Source organism: Populus alba, chromosome 1 (genome assembly GCF_005239225.2).
Source record: "Populus alba chromosome 1, ASM523922v2, whole genome shotgun sequence".
NCBI lineage: Eukaryota > Viridiplantae > Streptophyta > Magnoliopsida > Malpighiales > Salicaceae > Populus > Populus alba.
Genome location: NC_133284.1, coordinates 30,265,831 through 30,279,040, shown reverse-complemented (window position 1 = coordinate 30,279,040; position 13,210 = coordinate 30,265,831). Strand labels below are relative to the sequence as shown.

At 31.5% G+C, this 13,210-nt stretch overlaps 2 protein-coding genes across 2 annotated transcripts; one reads left to right on the top strand and one right to left on the bottom strand.

The window, feature by feature from the left end:
- Positions 1–2,357: 2,357 nt before the first annotated feature.
- LOC118032935 (uncharacterized) lies at positions 2,358–3,329 on the bottom strand. The gene has a single exon (XM_035037745.1). The coding sequence runs from the start codon at positions 3,327–3,329 to the stop codon at positions 2,358–2,360; it is 972 nt and encodes a 323-aa protein (XP_034893636.1).
- A 4,731-nt stretch (positions 3,330–8,060) lies between these two features.
- Positions 8,061–13,182, top strand: LOC118032931 (calcium-dependent protein kinase 7). Its single transcript, XM_035037735.2, has 9 exons — positions 8,061–8,649; positions 9,108–9,680; positions 10,400–10,523; positions 10,646–10,789; positions 11,044–11,196; positions 11,286–11,401; positions 11,597–11,764; positions 11,894–12,124; positions 12,642–13,182. Exons 2-9 carry the CDS (start codon positions 9,159–9,161, stop codon positions 12,786–12,788), a joined length of 1,605 nt encoding a protein of 534 aa, XP_034893626.1. The 5' UTR covers positions 8,061–8,649; positions 9,108–9,158; the 3' UTR covers positions 12,789–13,182.
- The last annotated feature ends 28 nt before the right edge of the window (positions 13,183–13,210 follow it).

Sequence of the window (13,210 nt, the reverse complement as noted above, 5' to 3'; positions counted from 1 at the left end):
GACTTGAACATATGATTAATCACCATCCAAATATCAGATAACCTCATTTATAAATAAATATGATAAACAAGAGGAGATTTTTTTTTGTTACATCAAGCAAAAATAAGTTAAGGGTTAGAACAAATACTTCAATTCCAATAAACATGTCATTACTAAAGAAGTGTTATAGAATTTGATGTACTATTACAAGAAAAATCATACAACTTGACTTGAGATTTTGTTGCTTTGTTGTCTTTTATATGTGTGAATGTTTTTGTTATGGATTACCACAGTGAATTGTCCATTTCTCCACATAAATCAAAAGCCTAACTACTTGTGGTAGAATTGTTTTTTTCAAGGGATCCATTGGGCATTACAAGATTGATTGGGGGCAAATTAGTTAGCATAATTTTTTTTGCATGGTTAAATTACTTTGTTACCTTTAAAAATAAAAAAATGTATATATCTTCAATTCAAGAGCTTTTTTGTCTTTTTATTATTTGTTTAGTAAAACCATAGTTCTACCTTTTAGAGCAAATAACAATAAAACTTGCACAAGGGAGCTTTTTTGTATTTTCAGTTTTTTTAAACAGTGAACTTACGGTATTGCTTTTAAAATAATAATAAAAAAATTATACTCATGGTTTCAAGGGTGTTTTTGGGTTTTACTTATATAATTTTTTGGTATTTTTAGATTAATCTAGGGGTTGTTTAGTCATTTTAAAAGATTAAATATTGTTTAAAAAAAGACACTGATACATGCAACACACGATGATTCCCATGTCATTCAGAAGGTGCATGCTAAGCTGTTTGATTATCAAATTTCACCATTCAGGATGGTGTTAGGACTTAGGAGTAACACATCATTCTTTTTCTGGTGATGTAGCATGTGCTTGTAGTAGAGGCATGGTTGGCATTCAGCAGACCCATTTTTTCTTTTTCTTTTTTTTCCCTTTTTTTCTCTGTTTTTTTTCTACTAGAATAGAAATTCATGCCAGCGATCATTCAAAAAATAATTGTGTCTTCCAATTAATTTTGACCCTCATTTTTTAGATTAATATTAGTTTTTCTTTAGACGCCTTTTTGATTTTAGATTTTTTTTCAATTTCATCCATGTGAATTTTATTTAATTTTATTTTTGTATCCAATTTTATCTTTATTCTTTTGATTGCTTTTTTTATTTGGTGTTTTATCCTTTTCATCTCATTTATTATTAATTTATTATTTTTTCAATTTCATCTCTGATCATTTTATTACATTTATTTTTATCCAATTTTGATTCCTTTTCTTTTGATTGCTATTTCTTTTTTATCTTTTTTATTTTTCAAATTTCCCTTAATTTCTTATTTTATTTATTTTTTTTAATCTAATTTGGGTTCTTATTTTTTTATTACTATTTTCTTATCATTTTCAATTTTATCTCTAATTATTTGGGTCCGTATTTAATTTCTTTTTAAATTTTATTTGTAATTATTTTATTTCATTTAGTTTTTATACCATATTTGATTTTCATTGTTTAGATTTAAATTATTTTATAATTGAAAATTTTACTTTGTTATGTTTTAATATCCACCTTTCTACAAGGTAATCCTAGTCTCATGACTTGGATGCAAATTGAGTTCTTTTTGGTCCTTTTATATATATATATATATATATATATATATATATATATATATATATATATATATATAATTCATCATTTCACATTTTGGTTATTAGACCTTGAACTTTGTTGTTGTTATTTTTATTTTTTTTGTTGGGTTATCTTAAACTTATATTCCGAGTAATAGATTAATCAATTTAACTCGAATCGATTTTAGTTTTTTTTTGGGCAACCTCATCCTTTGACATTACATTATTGACCATTGAGCTTTATAATTTTTTTTGCTTTTTTTTATATGAGATTATTCTAAATATGAATTAGTCAAGCTAACCTTGGTTATCCGAGAGTTTTTTTCAGCATTTTTTTTTATTTAACTTTAGTCTTTTTTGGTAGGTTTTTCTTTTGAAAGTCTAATTATTTTTATATCGATTTCATATTATCAGTGGTGTGTTAGTCGAGTTAACTCAGGTTGACTTAGTTTTTTTCCTTAACTATTTTTTTGAAAGAATTTTTCAACTTTTATTATTTTGATATTAAATTATTGTCCCTTATATTAAGGTAATTAAATTGGCTCAGGTTATCGTTGTTTTAATTTTTTTTGTATTTTTTTTTTTGACTCGGTCCGCGGTATAATACACTCTACCTATCTAGCTGTTTTAACTAATAAATAACATGTTACAAGAAGAAAAAGGTACAGATTCAAAATCAAGAACCATTAACTAGCCATATCTAACATAGGCCTATATCGAAAATTTTGTTCCTTGATTATGCTTCCTCATCCTCTGACGCCTCGCGTTTTCTTTTCTAATAGGCGGAGTTGCTCTCGATCTTCTTTCCTGCCAAGCCTTTCACTTCTTTTCTCTTCCTTCGTTATGTCTCCAAAGCTTGCCTCCATTTTTATATCTCTATCGTCACGACCAGCAAACCTTTTGGTGTTGAACATTTTTCTGATTATGAGAAGAGCCTTTTCACCTTCACAATCATCTACTTCATCTGAAAGTCTTCTTTTCTTGGGACGATGATCTTGCAAATTAGAGACAGGCGATGAAATATTGCCGCGTGCTCGCTTGTTTGTCATCTCATGTGGCTTCACTGGCTGTTTGGGATTCAAGGTTGGATCGTTGGGTCTTTGGGGTCCCTTGCTATCGTTGCTACCCGCGAACTGCTTTGTTGGATGAACTGCTTTGACGATAGGCTTTCTTTTATCGGTACATGGATATTGCAAGGACATACGTGATGTGATTTTCTCCATTACCCCCTTGTTTGTGAGAGGCTTCAATGAACATGCTAGGGCTGGCTGTTTCGGCTTCAATTTAGGGTCATTGAATTTTCTTAATCCCTTCACATCTGCGTAGTGCTTTGTTGAAGGCACTGATGCTTGTGCAGGAGTGGCACTAGAAACTGGTGGCGTCAGATCATTATTGTCGTCAGAGAACAGGAAAGAGTAGTCTCTTGTCTGTCGAAGCCTTTGGACTTTGGTCCGATTATCCATTGCAGAAAGAAGGGTATCGGCACTTACTGCTCTATGTTGTGGAATCTGGGTTTGTAGCTTGCTTTTGCTTTCTTGAATAACTCTTGGAGCGATACTCGATTGAGAAGAGCCAAAGAATGATCCGTAAGTTTTAGTTTTATGATGATCAGAATTAGAAAGCTCCGAGAGATGATGAGAACAGTTTCGTTTTCGGATTTGTTCTTTAAGCAGCTTTCTTGTTTCAAGAAACTCCAGCTCCTCCTTGGTGACGGCCATTATTGGGGCTTTGAATCTTGCAATATATATTCTCGAAGGAAGGAGGAGATCATAGACGACGTAGACGAGAACAAAGAAAACTACAAGAGTACCGCTGGAGAAGGAGTTTTGCGTTTCCTGATACCTTATGAATTTAGGGCAAAATATATGAACTCATTTATACTTGGTGTGTGTGTGTTTGTGTCTATATAGATGACTTGTAGGAGTTTTGTGTTTTCGTGATACCAATCGGATTACTACCATGGTTCAATCCACTTCCAGATCAACTCCTTGCTGGGAGCGGATTCAATTCAATTCAATTTTCAAAAAGAAAAAAAAAGAGAGAAAACCGCTTCACATTATATTTTACTATTTTTCTATTCTCGAAACCGACTTCGTTTTGGCATGGCTAACAAAAAAAAAGGTAGCATTAGCAAGTTTCCCATCCTCATCAATATGCTCACTAAGTTTTTCAAACAGTGGTTTAAAGTCAAGTGACCTCCCCCTGTTGTCTTGTCGGCAAGGACTGCTGTGCTTTGGAGCTTTTGTGGGTTGTGGCTTCGGTTTGTATCTATTGGGCTCTGATAATTTATTGGGCTAGATTTTTGTCCCATGTTAGCCCAATTTTATATTGTTATTATTATTGTTCTAGCTGAGTAGCCAGACACAAGGCCCAGGTTCGATTTCTCAAGTAATTTCTTGATGATTTGGGAGCTGCTACTTAGCTAGGAGGCTTGCACTATACACTCAGCTCGAGTGCAGATTGATACCATGATTCAGTACAGGTTAATTGACTTGTAACTCAGCTGGAAACACTCAGCTCGTCGACAAGTGAAGGGAAAAAAGAAAAAAGGAAATCCAAACCAGTTTATTTACTCAGGGAAGATGGCAAGTCATCTTTAGGCTTTCGAGCATGGCCAAAAGCCATGGTTGTGGACCTTGTGGTCTCTTTTTTCCTGTTTTTCTCTGAGCACGTAGGGCATCTACTGGCTAAAGTGCTAAACTCTAGTCACTTCCCAGTAGCTACAAATGCCATTGATCTTGGGAAATTTTGCAGAATAAAGTGGTCCGTGAAAACGAAAGTAGCTTCACATGGATCGCTCTGTAGCTCAAAAGCGAGAATTACAGCAACACAGGGACCATTCTTGGGCTCACCTGCTAGCTAGGAAATGGACAACAACGCCCTTTTTCCCGCTGCCATCATATTTGGTTGGTGCGTGAGCAGTGAGCTCTCTCGCAGAACCAACCAAAAGAACGGCTAATTGATTGTATGCTGCTAAGGTTTTTTATACAAGAACATATACAAAAATATTAAAAAAATAATAATTAATTTCAAGCAATATTTTTTCAAAAATCACAAGCAACCCCTGTATAATTCACTTTCTCGACTTATTATTTGTAAATTTAATTTAAAATGGATCCTGCAGGTAGAGTCCAAGAATGGCCAACTGGACAGACATTTTTTTTAGTTTTACGAGAGAGACAGGTACAGATGGAGCTTGCGGTAAACTGAAATCATTCAGGATAATGTTGCCCGAAGAAAGACTTTCAATAATAACGTTTCATTATTTTTAATTTAATGGATCTGGATCTGGATCTATTCTCATGATCACATCACATATTTGCCTACTCCATCTATGAATTTGAACTCGAGGGTTTTTTCTCCTGCTCTTTGATAATTTAAATATAAGAAGTCAAGTTTTCATAAATTCTCAAGTTTCAATCTCATCACGTATTGTTTTTATTTAACTAATCAGATATATTTTTTAGTTTTAATGTGGTAGAGCTGGGGTGAAAATATTTATTAATAAAAAAAACTATCTGATTGAGATACATAGGGGAGTTATTGATGAGAATTTTTACGGAGAAATAACTAGTTATATTTTATTATTGGTTATTTTTAAACTTTATTTTTTAAAAAAATAGATATAAATAAAACAAAATTGTTGGTTGAGATATTCTTATATATATATTTTTTATGATTCATGAGTTTGTTTCTTTTTCTTCTCTTTGTATTTATCTTTTTTTTTTTTTTCATTGTGAGCTCAGAAAATAACTAATAAAATGTCATTAGTTACTTATCAAATAATATATATATATATTTTTTGTGAAAAATCTTTTCCTACATTTAAGTTATTTGTAAAGATATTTTTTAAAGCAAATTCCTATGTCAGTCAAGATAGTATAATGGTTTTTATGCTTGATTCTTTGAATAAAAATTCTAGTTATGATATACTAAGAAATTGAATCTTTATTTGTTTGCTGAAAAGTAGTTTTATCTTGAAAAATAGATTTTTTTTAAAATAAATTTCTTGAAAATAAATTATTTTCTAATGTTTAGTAGTGTCATAAAAAATAAATTAAAAAATATTTTTTATTGTTTAGCTATGTCACGAAAAATGAGCTGAAAAATAATTTATTAATATCTTTTTTTTCAAGTTTATTAAAAGAACAAGGACCAAATAAGACAAATAAAAAAGTTAAAGGAGAATGAAATTGAAAAAAAATAATCAAATTTCATAAATTATTTAAAATAAAAATTAATTAAACGACTAAAGATCAAATTTGATAGATAAAAAAAAAATTAAAAAAGGATGAAATTAAAAAAAATTAATTTCATAAATTATTTCAAATAAAATAAAAAGAAATAAAAAGAATAATGATTAAATCTAATAGATAAAAAAATATAATTAAAAAAATAAAAAAAATAAATAATAATAAAAAGAATAAGGATCAAAGTTGGTATAAAAATGAAATTAAATTAAATTCTAAAAGACAAATTGAAAAACAAATTCAAAATAAAATATATAGCAATAAAAAATTGATGACCAAATTTGATATAATTAATAAATAAAAATATATTTTTTATTTTTTTACAACTCTTTAAAAAATTGTTTTTTTTTCAAAGTTGGTATTGAATTTTGTTTTTATATAAAAATTGATCACGTATTGTTTTTATTTAACTAATCAGATATATTTTTTAGTTTTAATGTGGTGGAGCTGGGGTGAAAATATTTATTAATAAAAAAAACTATCTGATTGAGATACATAAGGGAGTTATTGATGAGAATTTTTACGGAGAATAACTAGTTATATTTTATTATTGGTTATTTTTAAAATTTATTTTTAAAAAAATAGATATAAATAAAACAAAATTGTTGGTTGAGATATTCTTATATATATATTTTTTTATGATTCATGAGTTTTTTTCTTTTTCTTTTCTCTTTGTATTTATCTTCTTTTTTTTTCATTGCGAGCTCAGAAAATAACTAGTAAAATGTCATTAGTTACTTATCAAATAATATATATATATTTTTTTGTGAAAAATCTTTTCCTACATTTAAGTTATTTGTAAAGATATTTTTAAAGCAAATTCCTATGTCAGTCAAGATAGTATAATGGTTTTTATGCTTGATTCTTTGAATAAAAATTCTAGTTATGATATACTAAGAAATTGAATCTTTGTTTGTTTGCTGAAAAGTAGTTTTATTTTGAAAAATAGATTTTGAAAAAAAAATGAATTTCTTGAAAATAAATTATTTTCTAATGTTTAGTAGTGTCATAAAAAATAAATTAAAAAATATTTTTTATTGTTTAGCTATGTCACGAAAAATGAGCTGAAAAATAATTTATTAATATCTTTTTTTCAAGTTTATTAAAAGAACAAGGACCAAATAAGACAAATAAAAAAGTTAAAGGAGAATGAAATTGAAAAAAAAAATCAAATTTCATAAATTATCTAAAATAAAAATTAATTAAACGACTAAAGACCAAATTTGATAGATAAAAAATAAAATTAAAAGAGGATGAAATTGAAAAAAAATTAATGTTATAAATTATTTCAAATAAAATAAAAAGAAATAAAAAGAATAAGAATTAAATCTAATAGATAAAAAATTATAATTAAAAAAAATTATAATAAAAAGAATAAGGATCAAAGTTGGTATAAAAATGAAATTAAATTAAATTCTAAAGGATAAAATTGAAAAAAAAAATTGATGATGAAATTTGATATAATTAATAAATAAAAATATATTTTTTTATTTTTTTACAACTTTTTAAAAAATTGTTTTTGGCTAAAAATAAATGGAAAAGACTTTTTTAAAAATTAGGTTATTTTTTTTAAATTGAAAATCATCTACCAATTTTTTTAATGGTATATAAATATAAAAATATAAAAACTAATTTTCAAAAAATTATTTTCCATGAAACTGAAAAAAGTAACCAAGCATAACTAACACAATCTTTTAAAAAATAATAATAAAAAAAAGTAGAAAAAGGGAACTAAAAAGTGAAAACTAGCACTCCAAATTAGAATACAAAACAAGGTAACTCCAAAAGGTCTTTTCCAACGCAGGTCTTGAATATAAACAGTAACATCAGAGCTTGATACAAAGAGTAGAAATCCAAACTAGATCACAGGATAAACTGACCAATAATCAAATTTCAAATATGATTAGGTCAGGGCCCATTGTGTAATGTGCAAGAAATGCTTTGCTTTGGATCAAAATCAATGATAGAGATTAACTTATGGTCAAAACCTTTCATAAATGTGCTTAGAATTTCACTCTCCTCTCCACAACCAACACCTCTCAAATCCAAGTTGGTATGTTTCCTTTTCCTTTTTCACCTGCCTTTCTTTTTTTTATTATTATACCATGACTTTTGCTTCTCTGCCCTTTGAAAACCAAAAATCATATTGATTTTCTTTTGTATACAACACCTAAAAATAGCCAGAGGGGTTGCTTCTTCTTCCTTTTTTTTTCCTTCTTGATTTCGAAAAGGACAAGTGGCGTGTTTTAGCTGGTAGAAAATCAAGAGTGTTTTATTTATCTGGAAATGCATTGTTCTAAAAACTTAAGAAAATTACTTTAAAACTAACCCAGAATAGGAAAAAAACAGAGACTTCAGGGGGATGTTTGAAAAGCAAGAAATATAATAGCTGTTGCTTTTTCTGTTTTTTTTTTTTTCTTTCAGAAATATAGCAAGATAATGTTTAAGTTGGTGTTTTGTTGCCTGGGCATAATGTGGGTCTAAGGTTTGTTGGCATATTTTTTAATAGAAAAGCAAGAAAAGGCAAAAGGGTAGTTGTTTCTCTGTCTCCAACGTTTAGGCAGAGAAAGAGAGAAAAAGGTTAGAGAGCCTCTCTGCAAGAGAGAAAAAAAGAGCTTCTTTGACCACCATCCCTCCCTCCCCTTATCTCTCGTTTTAAGACCCTTTTGTCTTCCTGCTCGCATTCTTCCACTTGGATTACATCAATTTATAATTTATTAGCTATTCAAGCTCACCTGGGTATTCTTCAGATTCTCTTTTCAAGTCTTAAAATCAACAGCATTTCAAGGTGGATTCTTTTTTCCTACTTTTTTAATCAATAATATCACTATTTTGAGCTATAAATCTGCTTGATTTTTGTAGTTTGTTGAATTCTTTTAGTATTAATTTTATGTCATGCAGATATTTTTGCTTTATCTTCTTGCCAGTTTTGGTTTATGCCATAATAGTTAGTCTTTCATGAATACTTGCTGCATATATCTGCTTTTCTTTGTGTTTGAGCATAAATTTATTCTTAATTTTTTTTTTCTGGGTTTCTTTCAGAATCAAAGCTTTGTATAAAAGGCTCAAACTTTCACGGAGTTGTTTATCTTCCTTTAAAAAATATTTACTTTTTTTTTTCTTGGAAGCAAATTAATGTTTATAAGTAAAAAATGTGATATTGTTAATTGTGGTTGTTGTGGAGGGAGATAAAAATGTTAACTGTTGTTTCTTTTGCTTAATTGGATATTCTTGAAATCTTTGCAGATCTTCATTTTTTTTGGAGAAATTGAAAGTTGTGGAGAGAGGTCTTGATTCATGGGTAATTGCTGTGTAACCCCTACTGGGGCTTCTTCCTCTGAGAAGAAAGTCAAAGGGAAAAAGAAGGAGAAGAAAAATCCATTTTTTGGTGATAATTATGCTGTAACCAATGAATCCGGAAATGCGGATAAGCTTGGGGTCTTGAAAGAACCTACTGGCAGGGATATCTTGGCGCATTATGATCTGGGTCGTGAGCTTGGCCGTGGTGAGTTTGGTGTTACGTATTTGTGTACTGATATAAACACTGGTGAGAAGTTTGCCTGTAAGTCTATATCGAAGAAGAAGCTAAGGACTGCTGTGGATATCGAGGACGTGAGGAGGGAGGTGGAGATAATGAAGCATTTGCCTGCTCATCCAAATATTGTGTCCTTAAAGGCTAGTTATGAGGATGATTCTGCTGTGCACATTGTGATGGAATTGTGTGAGGGAGGAGAGTTGTTTGATAGGATTGTGGCACGGGGGCATTACACAGAAAGAGCAGCTGCTGCAGTTATGCGTACTATTGTGGAAGTTGTCCAGGTCTGTGTTCTGATTATTTATTGTTGTTGAAATGGTGTTCCTATGAAGTCTTGATGGATAAAGTATTGCTTCCAGTTTTCATTTAATATCTCGTATGGTTTCAACTCACACTGTGCTTTTTTTTTTTTTTTTAAAATGAGGATAGTTTATTGTATTGTAATAGATTTTCAGCATGGGTTACCAGACTTAAGCTTGATGAAGACTAAGGATTTTCTTGTTAGTCTTTTGAAATTAAATGATGATGATGATGTTAGATCCCCTTGCTAGTTGGATGTTGGTGTCTACTGTTGTTAAATTTTACCCCTCTTATTGTTAGGCTTTAAATGCCCTTATGCTGATAATGGCTCAGCTAGGAAACCAGTTGATCGCATTATTATTTTACTGCAAAAGTTTTCCTAAGCAGCCAGTGTCTTTTCCATTTTTTATATGCATTTCAATCTTTTTTTCTCCTTTTCCATTTCTATAACTTGATCATCTTTTCCCTGCAACTTTTAAATGTATATGAATGCAGGATCATTTACAATTGAGACTTTTCTATTTCTGCATCATACTTGGGATCATACAATTTTCGAGAAAGCGTCATATCATTTAATATTTGGTTTAATTACTTCAAATGATTATGATAATCTTTGCATTGTTAGCTGATAATGCTTCATGTTAGGGGCTATTTTGTCTTTTGAAATAATTGAAATTTCTTTTGCACACACTTTGCTTTGTAGATGTGCCATAAGCATGGAGTCATCCATCGAGATCTCAAACCGGAGAATTTCCTATTTGCGAATAAGAAGGAAACCTCTGCACTGAAGACAATTGATTTTGGATTGTCAGTCTTCTTTAAACCTGGTATTGCATAGTATCTGAGCCAGTGCCTCCCTCAACCTATTTTATGGCATTTTCTTATTGTTTCTTGAAATTAATCTCCAGCCTCGATATATTCTTACTGAAGATTCTTTTCTTCTCTACAGGTGAGAGATTTAATGAGATAGTTGGAAGTCCTTATTACATGGCTCCAGAGGTTTTAAAGCGCAATTATGGCCCTGAAGTTGATGTCTGGAGTGCTGGAGTCATTCTTTATATTTTACTTTGCGGTGTCCCTCCTTTCTGGGCAGGTTGTTTTCCAAATTTGATTGTTTAAATAACTTGCTTTGTTTTGTTCCATGAGCATCACTGGAGGCTTTTTTGTAGTTTAGTTTAAGTTGGAAGAAAAGAGTATAGAAGACAGCTAGCTACCCCATGGAACTGTTGTGAATTCTCACCCTTCTTCTGTTGTGATCCTCATGGGGATGAAAGTTATCAGCATGCAGTTTTTGCTCCTTATTTTAAAAACCTCCTTCGCCTAAAATTTATTTTCATGGTTACACAGAAACTGAGCAAGGGGTAGCGCAGGCAATTATTCGCTCTGTCATTGATTTCAAGAGGGACCCTTGGCCTAGAGTTTCTGATAACGCGAAGGGTCTTGTGATGAAAATGCTTAATCCTGATCCTAAGCTAAGGCTTACAGCTCAGCAAGTGCTTGGTAGTTTATTCTTCTATTAGTCCAATGTCTGCTATAGAAGTGCATGCTTATTTGTTAACATGCAAAATTATCCCAACTCTTTGTTTCAGAGCATCCTTGGATACAAAATGCAAAGAAGGCTCCAAATGTCCCACTTGGTGAGACTGTGAAAGCAAGGCTCAAACAGTTTTCTGTGATGAATAAGCTCAAGAAAAGAGCTCTGAGGGTAATGATTCTTAATTTGTTCACTCAACAACTATTTATAGCTTTGATTATTATGGAACCTTTTTTCCATGGGAGCTCATATCATTCACTAAATTATTTTGGCCATGTGGTGCCCATCTATACCCTCCCTCCCTAATAATCCTGCACGCTCTCTGTGAAATAAAAAAGAGTGATTTTTTGAGTTGTCCATCTGTAGGTGATAGCTGAACACTTGTCAGTGGAGGAAGTAGCTGGCATAAAGGAGGCCTTTGATTCGATGGACACTGGAAAAAAAGGCAGCATTAATCTTGAGGAGCTTAGGGTTGGGTTGCAAAAGCTTGGCCAACATATTGCTGATGCAGATCTTCAGATCCTTATGGAAGCTGTAAGCTTAATTGTTTAATTGGCTGAAAAAATTCCCATAGAGAGAGAAAAGGATAGTCTGTTATACCATTAAAATTTCGTAATGAATTTTATGCAAAATTTGCCCCCTTGAATTTTCTGAGTTTTACAGGCTGATGTTGATGGTGATGGAGCTCTGAATTATGGAGAGTTCGTAGCGATTTCAGTTCACATTAAAAAAATGGGGAATGACGAGCACCTGCACAAGGCTTTCGCATTTTTTGATCAGAACCAGAGTGGTTACATTGAGATTGAAGAGTTGCGGGAATCTTTGAATGATGACATTGACACAAGCATTGAGGATGTTATCAATGCTATTATGCATGATGTTGACACTGACAAGGTAAGATTTATTCAAGGTTTAATTGTATATAGATATAATTAATTGCAAAATTGAAACCTTCAGTTTGAAGAATGCTTCTTGTTATTTTGCTCGTCTTATTCTGTTGCCTAGAAATGCCATGGGTAAATTACGATGCATTTTCACCAAGGTAGTGGTGTGCTGAAAGTTGTCAATGTTAGTAGCAACTAGTTTTATTGTCAATTCACAGCATGTGTAAACATATGCATGATTCCCTTGACTAGCTTGGGCTGATTGCCTTTGCTCGATGTAAACATATGCATGCCACACACATCTTGATGGGAGTCTCTCCCTTCAGCTTTACTCCATACGATGTGAATGCTTTTCCCTTTCTGCTATGGTTGACAGAATGTGAATGACAGAAGCGATTACCAATGTTTGTCTCTTTATATCACTATTGTGAATGATACTCCGAATGTTTTGAGTTTGGTGGCATCTATTATCATTCTATATTGTTCCTAAATTGGAAGCATAACCTTATTTCCACCCCATCCTGCAGGATGGGCGCATAAGTTATGAGGAGTTTGCTACGATGATGAAGGCTGGTACAGACTGGAGAAAAGCCTCCAGGCAATATTCACGGGAAAGATTTAACAGTCTGAGCATCACATTAAGGCGGGATGGATCATTGCAGGTAGCCATGTAAGGGTAGGCGAATCCAATATTCAGTTACCAGAGAAGAAAAAAACAGCAGTTGCTGTTTGGTCTATGGAGTTGTTCTTAATTTTTTCCTTCTTTCTATTTTCATAGGACCTTTTGGATAGGTAGGATTAGAGTCATGGTCTTACTGTCCTTAATATTATCAGAATTTGTTTCTCATGGGATAGTTGCAGGAGAAGAGATACACTAATGGTAGAGAAAAGTTGGCAAGGATGCACCACAACATGTTTTTGTAAATATGCTGTCATCAATTAGGCTTACAGGTCCTTTTTCATTGGAGACATATCTGTCTAAATTACAGTTCATTTGCTCACGTCCTGTTAATGACAGGAACGAGCACTTTCAATTACTACGTGGATTGTTTCACACTTTTTTTTTTTTTGAATATCTTATTTGGATTAAGAAAGT

Excerpts from the sequence above, each read along its gene's own strand:
- LOC118032931 (XM_035037735.2), top strand. The coding sequence starts at position 9,159 with ATGGGTAATTGCTGTGTAACCCCTACTGGGGCTTCTTCCTCTGAGAAG. Across the intron at positions 11,402-11,596 it reads TCAAGAAAAGAGCTCTGAGG|GTGATAGCTGAACACTTGTC; the intron begins GTAATGATTCTT and ends GTCCATCTGTAG. Across the intron at positions 11,765-11,893 it reads TTCAGATCCTTATGGAAGCT|GCTGATGTTGATGGTGATGG; the intron begins GTAAGCTTAATT and ends TGAGTTTTACAG.
- LOC118032935 (XM_035037745.1), bottom strand. The coding sequence starts at position 3,329 with ATGGCCGTCACCAAGGAGGAGCTGGAGTTTCTTGAAACAAGAAAGCTG.